At 40.1% G+C, this 8,916-nt stretch overlaps 2 protein-coding genes across 4 annotated transcripts; one reads left to right on the forward strand and one right to left on the reverse strand.

Moving 5' to 3' along the window:
- Positions 1–1,144: 1,144 nt before the first annotated feature.
- lactb (lactamase, beta) lies at positions 1,145–5,597 on the forward strand. Of its 2 annotated transcripts, none has more exons than XM_042411802.1 (6): positions 1,145–1,679; positions 1,792–1,858; positions 3,838–4,028; positions 4,137–4,455; positions 4,550–4,715; positions 4,945–5,597. In XM_042411802.1, exons 1-6 carry the CDS (start codon positions 1,302–1,304, stop codon positions 5,468–5,470), a joined length of 1,647 nt encoding a protein of 548 aa, XP_042267736.1. In that variant the 5' UTR covers positions 1,145–1,301; the 3' UTR covers positions 5,471–5,597. The 2 variants fall into 2 exon arrangements, with proteins under 2 accessions (XP_042267736.1, XP_042267737.1); XM_042411803.1 differs by having other exon boundaries at positions 1,146–1,667.
- Positions 5,598–7,221: 1,624 nt separating this feature from the next.
- LOC121897381 (pro-neuregulin-4, membrane-bound isoform-like) lies at positions 7,222–8,593 on the reverse strand. Of its 2 annotated transcripts, XM_042411805.1 has the most exons (5): positions 8,219–8,593; positions 7,962–7,995; positions 7,768–7,861; positions 7,442–7,594; positions 7,222–7,294 (listed from the first exon to the last, which is right to left on the reverse strand). In XM_042411805.1, exons 2-5 carry the CDS (start codon positions 7,969–7,971, stop codon positions 7,222–7,224), a joined length of 330 nt encoding a protein of 109 aa, XP_042267739.1. In that variant the 5' UTR covers positions 7,972–7,995; positions 8,219–8,593. The 2 variants fall into 2 exon arrangements, with proteins under 2 accessions (XP_042267739.1, XP_042267738.1); XM_042411804.1 differs by lacking the exon at positions 8,219–8,593 and having other exon boundaries at positions 7,962–8,059.
- Between the last annotated feature and the right edge of the window lie 323 nt (positions 8,594–8,916).

An 8,916-nucleotide genomic window follows, 5' to 3' on the forward strand; every position in this document is an offset into this window, starting at 1 on the left:
CTACGGGATTGACAGTAAGACTAAATTCTCCTATCTAATCTGAAGTATTATTATTATTGTACATAAAATAATAAAAATAATAATAAATAAATAAAGTTCTTCCCCACCCCTCGTCCCATTCTTCAATATAACTTCTCAACCTAGGCTCTCAGAGGGCCTGAAAACCTCTCCCAACAGCCCCTGCACTTCCTTTCAAGTAATTTCCACGATATCGAAAAACTTTCTTGCTGCATCAACGACTACCTCTGTTCTCTTGGATTTCCTCTCTGCCTCAGCGGCATAGCTAATCACCATCCTTACAAAAACAATATTTATATGCTTCTGACCTGATTTTTTCTCCCTTACTTCTTGAATCTTTTCATTCCTAGCCGCTTCCTCCTGAGTTAGCCTTCTCTTGGACCTGATCCTCATGACTTCCATCTCTTTCTTTCTCTTGGACAGCCTGCTTGTCATGCCCCATGACTCCCCCCCCCCCCCCCCCCCACACACACACACACACACACACACACATTGATTACATTTGGGTTCTTTTCCAGTTTCTTACCACATATCCCCAAATCATGTCTACACACGCAAGCTGTGTCCAAATTTCCAACAACGTCTACACTAAATGGGTTTGGGAACAAAAGCTCTTACTGGGTAACTGATATGATCTAAGAATACTTTGTCAGGCGGGATTTCTGATTCAAATGCAACATAACAGATCTTGTTTCACACCTTTCTCTTGATCATTCTATGACTGTCAACAACTGTTATATTCTTTAAATCTACTTGCATCTACTTTAAATCTACTTCCATCAACAACACCCTTTACTGGAACACTTCTATGAAGTGGGAAACATGATACTTGGTAACCATCTCATTTTTCCCATGCCTTCTTCAGTTGTTTCTGTGACACACATCCAACAATGATCAATCCACTTCTTTTAACATCGACTAAACTGACATTGCCAAGTTTGTCTTTAATCCAACTCCCGACCACGTTTGTCCGACAGAACTCCAAATCGGTTCTTGCTCCCAGTCAGTTTTATTCGAGCCAAGTGGATTTCTGTTTCGTTCTTACTATCATCACTGTAACTTGACATTTCTTCTCTTTTTTTCTCTCTCTGATTTCTTCCAGCTGCTACTTTCACACTCATCCACCTCCATCTCAGACGCTCCTCCCTCGCTCGATGTTTTCTGAATCGTAATTTGATTAATTTGGTCTGGCTCGATGGTGCAAACGGGAAGCAATTTGTTGTTAAACTCAACAAGCAGACAAGGGACTGTTACCGCCAGCAAAAGGAGCAATATTTCCAACAATGTCACGGTTGTTTATGCCAAATCGTTTCTGTGCCAAATGTACCCTGCTGCCAACGCGCGAGCCGGCTTTGTTGACACTGCGAGCCGGAGCGCGAGTCAAACAGCAGCAGGCAGATAAACGGGGTGTTTTTATCCAACAACAAAGACATTATGTCGGAGGGTCAAACACAGCCTTTTCTAAATACAGATCAAAGTCCAGGATATGGCTGTGTGGGGTCGGTGTGGGGATTGCTTTGGCTGTCGGACTGAAATACCGCGCAGACACAGCGAGTAGTTCCTGTGATGATAAAGTGACAGTTTCACAGAGGACTGATCGGTACAGCGCTGCCATTAAAGTGAGCAGAGACCTTGTGGAGCGGATACAGGTAGGCATAGAGGTAGGCCTGTGAAAGTTTTGTATTCGGACTGATCACTTTCCCCCATAGCTCTCTTCTTCCTTCCCTACCTCCAGTGGCACCTGTATCAGTGTTTGTGTCTCCCTGTTGTCAGGCTGAGGTCGGGGCTCCAGGGCTGGTGGTTGGGGTCTCTGTGGATGGTGCTCAGATCTGGAGTGAAGGTTGGTGCCTGCCAGGTCCACTTTAAAGGGGACATATCATGCACATTTCCAGGTCTATGTTTTAAATCTGTGGCTCTTCTGGAATATCTTTGCATGATTTACAGTTCAAAAAACTCCTTATGTATCTTATACTGAGCCTTTATGCAGCCCCACAGCTCAGTCTCTGCCTGAAATAGGCCGTTTTAGCTCTAAATGAGCCCACCCTGTTCTGATTGGTTAGCTTCCAGAAGTTGCGTCCTGGCAGACATCCACCAGCTCCGTAGGTTACATCAACCAGCCAGGAAACAAACTATATTAGAAGGATTTCACTACTTTTTCTCTTTCACTCTTTACTTTAAATGTCAACTTCTCCAATATATCCATACATGTTTGAGCCGGAATCCAATCCGAAATATGAGAAATGACAAAGTGAACAACACATGGAAAAAACCTTAGCAACAACCTTAGCAACCAAGGCTACAGAACAGACATCTGTTTATGGGAAAAAAAACGTTGCAAAAAATGAAGCATTCAGGACAGGTTGAAGCCTGAGATTTTGACGTGCAGGGAGCGTTTCTACATACATTAACCTCAAGTTTTGGAATTTTGACCAGGTTTAACAGACATCCAGCGTCATAACAGTACATAAATAACAGAAAACCACAAAAAACATAATATGTCCCCTTTAAAGGTGCTGCACGCAGTGTATTTAAACATTAAAGTCCCCGTCAAAAATGTGTTTTTCTTCTTGTTATTCCATATGATTGAGCTTCACTGTGCAGAATGATGTATTTGCAGAGTTTGACACTAGAAGGCTGTTTTCACATTCATCTGATGAAGGAAGAAATATTCTTTGTGCTCACCTTAAATCTGAACCTAACACGTATATAAACGAGCAGGATTGACATCAAAACTAGGTTGGAGCCAGTAATCATCCGGTCTGCAGCTTGAAACTTGAAGCCTCCAGTGCATATACACTGAGAATGGATTTTACAGTGAAGTAGGAGACATCTTGTTTCCAGTGGTTAAACTTTTAAAAGAAAAATATTTGCATATTTATTGATTCTGGATTTTTTAATGAGAGAGAAGGAGATGTAATTTTAAGAATTTATAAATAAGTAGGCTAATTATACTTTTTTTTGGAAACCCCTCATACACAAATTACTATGCAGAGTATTTTTATATGTCTGAAAGCAATCTTTAAAAAACCCATGTAACTGGATTGCTTTGCCTAACATAAATTTGTATTGTGGGCCTAACTGATTTGGCTGATGCATCAACATGGCTGACAACATTGGCACATGAGACAAATAAACATTGGTCCACACCTTCTGCTGCTAAGGTTGCTTCACATTTGCCACCTTCACTAAATTTGTGGCAACAATGATACAACACCAACAGTATGCCAATGTTCTCAAATTGCTGAATTGCCTGAAAGGTTGCCAATCTTGTTAACATCATGTCAACACTGACATATGTTTTATATTAGTAATTATTTTTGTATATGTTTAATTCACAATACACATAAACGAAAAATACATACCAACTACTTAGACGTTCACTAAAACAAAACACCGGTTGGGGCAGGGACAGAGGCGTACACAGCCTATGACTGTGGCAAATACTCCTGATATTCTTACTGATTCTCACTGTTTATGACAGTTGTTTGGAGTTTTGTCAACCAAATTAAGTTCACTTGAGCATGGAAGTTCTTTGGGATTAACACGCGTGACAAAATAATCTCAATACAAGGTCAATTTTATAGCTCTTTTGGAGTGCCCAATGTGCACAATTCAAACACTGTGTACAATGTGAAATTAAGCATCATCCTCTGCCATGGTCTTATTTCATTTACTGAAAGGTCCCAAACATTATACAGTATGATTTTGATTTATTACAATTAATTATGTTAAAATGGAACACATACAATCATTAACATATTCATCTGAAAACACATTCACATTCTTATATGATGCATTGAAATTCCTCATGTAATTCAGGGTTCGGTTATGCTGATTTGGAGAATCGTGTGCCATGCAGACCAGAAACCGTGATGCGAATCGCCAGCATCAGTAAGCCCCTCACATCTGCAGCTGCTGCACGACTGTGTGAGGAGGGAAAACTAGATCTTGACGTCCCAGTCCAGAAATATGTCCCTGAGTTTCCCCAAAAACAGTTTGATGGACAGCATGTAAGTAACCCAAACTGAGACAAATTGTAATTTAATTTTCAGCAATTCAGTGTGGTTGTTCATTTTCATGCTCCACTCACATGCTCGTTATTTATTCTGTTCTTTCAGGTCACAATAACCCCTCGTATGATTCTGTCCCACCTAAGCGGTATACGGCATTACGAGAAGGATGCAAAGAAAGTGAGGGAGGACAAGGAGAAAGCCAAGCGACTTTTGAAGCCACCTGTGAAAGAGAAAGATGATGAAAAGAACTCGTCTGAAAACAAAGAGAAACCCACAAAAGAACAGAACACAAAAGGCAAAGAAGCCACCCAGGCTCAGAAGAAAAAAGAGTTTGAGCACGAAGAGTACTACTTAAAGGACAACTTTGAAAGTGTCACTCAGGCCTTGGACCTCTTCAAGGATGACCCACTCATTTTCAAACCTGGTAAAGCACATGTTTGCTTGCTGAACCATTCAAATACAATACAGTTTCAAACTTTGTGTTTTAATGAGAAAGATTTATGTTTTGTTACATGCAGGCACTACTTTTCTCTACTCCACCCATGCCTTCACCCTACTTAGTGCTGTTATGGAGCAGGCTGCCGGCCAGCGCTTCCTGGATCTTATGATGAACATGTTCCGTGAAGTGGGAATGCTCAATACTGTGCCTGATGAGAATGAACCTATTATTTACCACCGTTCCAGGTAATCTAAAACCAAGATATAGAAGTCCAATTATGTCCAAAGCACTTAGACAAGTCGAACTGCATAGAAAAGAGATGTATCAGCAACGTTAGACTTGCGATTTGTGGAGAGCTCTTATTTCTTAGTGGTTGTTATGGTTATTATACAGATAGTGATTGTTTTTCGAATGTGTATGGTATGTTAAAAATCTGATGGTGAGTCAGAGTTTACAGATGATTCTCCTCCACAGATTTTATCATCTCAACAAGAGAGGACGTGTTGTGAACTGCCCATACGTAGACAACTCTTACAAGTGGGCGGGAGGCGGCTTCCTTTCCACTGTGGGAGACCTGCTGCTGTTTGGTAACGCTCTACTCTACAGCTACCAGGTGGCCCACCTGAAGGACACTGAAGGTTTGCTGCCAGGCTTCCTCAAACCCAAAACCGCCCTGGATCTCTGGGCAGCAGTTGACAGGACAGAGGCCAGCTGGGATAAGGATGGACGGTATGCCCAAGGCTGGCTGGTAGTGGAGGAACTGCAGAAATACGGCCAGTGCAGGAAGCGCAGGCACTATGTGTCGCACACAGGAGGCGCTGTGGGGGCTAGCAGTGTCCTCCTGGTGTTACCCAGTGAAGAGACAGCCCAGTGCCATGGACAGACCCCCCTCCTCCCACAAGGGGTAGTGGTCACCATCATCACTAACATGCAGTCTGTGGGACTCAACAGCACAGCGCTGAAAATTGCACATGAGTTTGACAAAGCCAGAAGCCTGTAAGAGTAAGTTGTTTACAGAAATGTGTGAGTCACACAGAAAACTTTTAGATAAAACTTGTGATGTTTGATACAGTTTTAAATATGTCTGCAGGATGTTTTAGAAAATCAAATAAATCTTTTAACATGTATTTTATATACATTTTATGAATTCTGCAAACAAATTATTTGCCATTACAACATTAGCCACTAGGTGGAACCAACTCATTGCATTTCTGACACAAAAAGGCCATTGACCAATGGTATCAGTTTGATGGTTTCATACTGAAGTTTATGTGTTTTTCCCTTTAAAAGCTATGCCAACAATCCAGTATCTTTTAATATATGAATTTCTGTATTTGAGAGAAATAAAAGCCTTAAATACACAATGGAAGGAACCCAGTTGCTTTATAAAACAAAGTAGTATGGCAGCATGTACAGCTCCAAAGTTTCTATATCACATGTAGTGGCCTTTTAGGGCCCACCCTGCCCAGATATTTCCTTCTAACTATTGTCACTGCAGTAATTGAAAACAAAAACATAGGGTGACATTTTCACATCATCACTTCTGCACCAAATGCCAACGTTAAGACTCTGTCTTTGCATTTAACAAGAACAATTCCAGATTTTAATGCCTGAGTGGGTGTGCAAGAACAACTGTGTTGTATTAATAGTGACAAGAATTTTAGGGAGTAACTAAGCTGTCAGCAGTCCAATTTAAGATTTTTCAACTGCTGTTGGTTGTTTCCAGTTGTCCATCAAAATGGGAAGACTAACAAACCTAAAACCTTGGAAATGTACTCCAACCAGTTTTAATTCCCCTCCTAAACTCTCTGAATTGAATCAGATTTAATGCCACCATTCTCATCATAAAACTCCTGGGATCTCCTGTGCCCCTGTTTTTAGATTTAAGGAGACTGATGAATGGCTTGGGATAAGCTAATTATAAAGACTTACACACACACAGTGTATCACTCAGTTTGAAGTGTGTGTGTGCTCCTGTTATGTCCAGCTTTGTGAGAGCCATTTTTAGTAAAGTGAGGTCATCCTGACCAGTCCTGACTAATTCAAGGGGCAATTATGGTTTAGGGTGAAGATTAAATTTAGGATTAAGATAAGAATAGGTTAAAGGTTGAGGTAATGACAAGTCAACTAGGATCCTCATGAGTATACAAATGCAAATGTGTGTTTGTGTGCAGTCGCTCACCAGAAATCACACTTTAAAATCATTCAGCAGGGATCATTTATGCGATTACAAAATTCAACCTACTCATTAACTGATACAAAGGGTTATTTCATAATTCCATATTACAAGTTTAATATCATGAATTAAATTTCACAAATTATGTTTTACATAGTCCACCTATGCTTTGTAAATACATTTCAGACAAAGCACATAGATTGAAATGTGATTTAACACGAGTAAACCAGTGCCAACTTCATAGCCGTGGTAGAAAAGGCTACTGAGCTAGATATGATTCAATTCCCACCTACTCACACCCTGTTTGTGTGTGTCTGTTAATAAATTACACCTATGTGTAAAAAACTGCATTGAATCCATAAATCTCATGAGATGATAATTCAGCCATCAGCTTTGTTTGCCTTGACCTTTGGCTAGTTAAGGTCAGTGCAGCTCTTTTACTGTTTCTAAAAGTTCCCCATATTCATAACCAAAACAGCAAGGACAACTGACACTCATATCTGAGAATTATTTCACCATCCCATCTAGCTCAGAACCACAAGAGAAGATAAATGTACAGTACATGAAAAGAAAGATCATACTCTGGGTTTTACTCTCCAATACTGTTGCTGACTGCTCTGTTGGCTCTGCTGCTTGGCTTTCAACACCCTGCATGAGAATACAAGTAATAATTATTAGCTTCAAAAGAATATTTTCTGGCTAAAGAACAATCACACTAAGACTTCACAACACATAAAACACTTTCTCATTTGAATGCTATTTTTAGATGCCTTCCTGAACCCACAATGTACTTACTTGCATATGTAGTAGATAACAGCTGCCAGCACCATTAAGATGAGGAGGGCAACAATGACCATGGCTGCAATTAACCCGGCCTCCCCTGCATTGGTGGAGCTGCTGAAGAGCTGGAACTGCTCACATCTGCTGCCTTTGTAATTTTCATTGCACCTAAAGTAAGATATGATGTAGAAAAATGTAGGCAGTCTGTCAGCAAAGAGGAAGTTTGTCACTAATATTGTCATGGTGTGAAACGTTTATATAGTCCTCCATCAAAGTTAAAGTTTCTGAAAAATCATTCTTACATCTAAGACACTTGAAAAGGATTTTTTTGTGTAACTTACACACAAGAGAGTGTATCCATAGAAGATATTTTATAGCATGTCCCTCCATTTATGCAATAGGTTGCTTCCTGCCCATCACAGGGGTCTCCGTGATCTATACAGACATAACATTTCAGAAAAGATAGCTCTAACAGGGCAGTGTAGCCACTTTTTAAAAGCATGTGTTGTTCTTTCTGGTAATGTTTTATTATTACCTGCCATCATTTGGAATATTTTTCTTCCTGTTACCTGAAAACACAACAACACATAAAGCATTTTTGTCACAGAAAAGCAAATGATCTCTCACCACCAAGAGAAGCGTGTCATAACTAGAAGTTTCAGATGCAAATGATAAAAACAAACCTACATATGATAATTTCTTAAAACTGAAAGGTCTCACTAAATAATTTTGGTGAATTTTTAGGCATATCTTCTCACTCTGCTTTAAATAAAGCAAAAACTGCGTCCTTACCTGCCTTTGAAATCCCAGCTTTGGTAGTTAGTGCAGGTTCCTGAGGTGAGTCATAGTGATGCTTCAGAATAACTCTGCTGCTTTTTGTTGGACCTACAAAGAAACTGTCATGTGGGTGTGTTCCTCCCTTGGCCTAAAAAATGTTGTGATTGCAGTTTGTCCACATTGTAAATGGCAAGCTAAATGTCAGGATACTGCCTACTGTAGGTAATTTATGTCATAAATGGTGTCAAATGAAACATGAATGGTGTCAAATGACGCCATTTATGTGATTTAAAAAGTCTCCCAGAAATCACTGTAATGTTGATGTATGAGATGAGTAGATTACATTTTGTTTTTGTTGACATGTTTAGTTACATCATGAGATCATGCACAGATGGGTGAGGAAATCACCTGTTGTGCATGTGAGCTCAGCGTGTTTGGGTTTGGTAAGACAACAACTGAATGAATGGTATGCAAAGAAGGCATGACTGGAATCGTGGGAACTTTTTTGTAGTCTAAGAACACATCAGACACAGCTTCCTTCAAAGAAATAATTACTGCTTTTTGCTCAGAACCGTTAGTTGACTCACCAACTGGCAGTTCCTTTTATTGTTTACAACTCTCTAAATAGGTAATTGTGTTGTTTTTGAGCATTGTGGTGATGAAATCAGGGCTTGGCTCTTCTCAGGTTATACAAGCCACATTCAGGCAACACG

The sequence above is a fragment of the Thunnus maccoyii genome, chromosome 5, assembly GCF_910596095.1.
Source record: "Thunnus maccoyii chromosome 5, fThuMac1.1, whole genome shotgun sequence".
Classification (NCBI taxonomy): Eukaryota; Metazoa; Chordata; class Actinopteri; order Scombriformes; family Scombridae; genus Thunnus; species Thunnus maccoyii.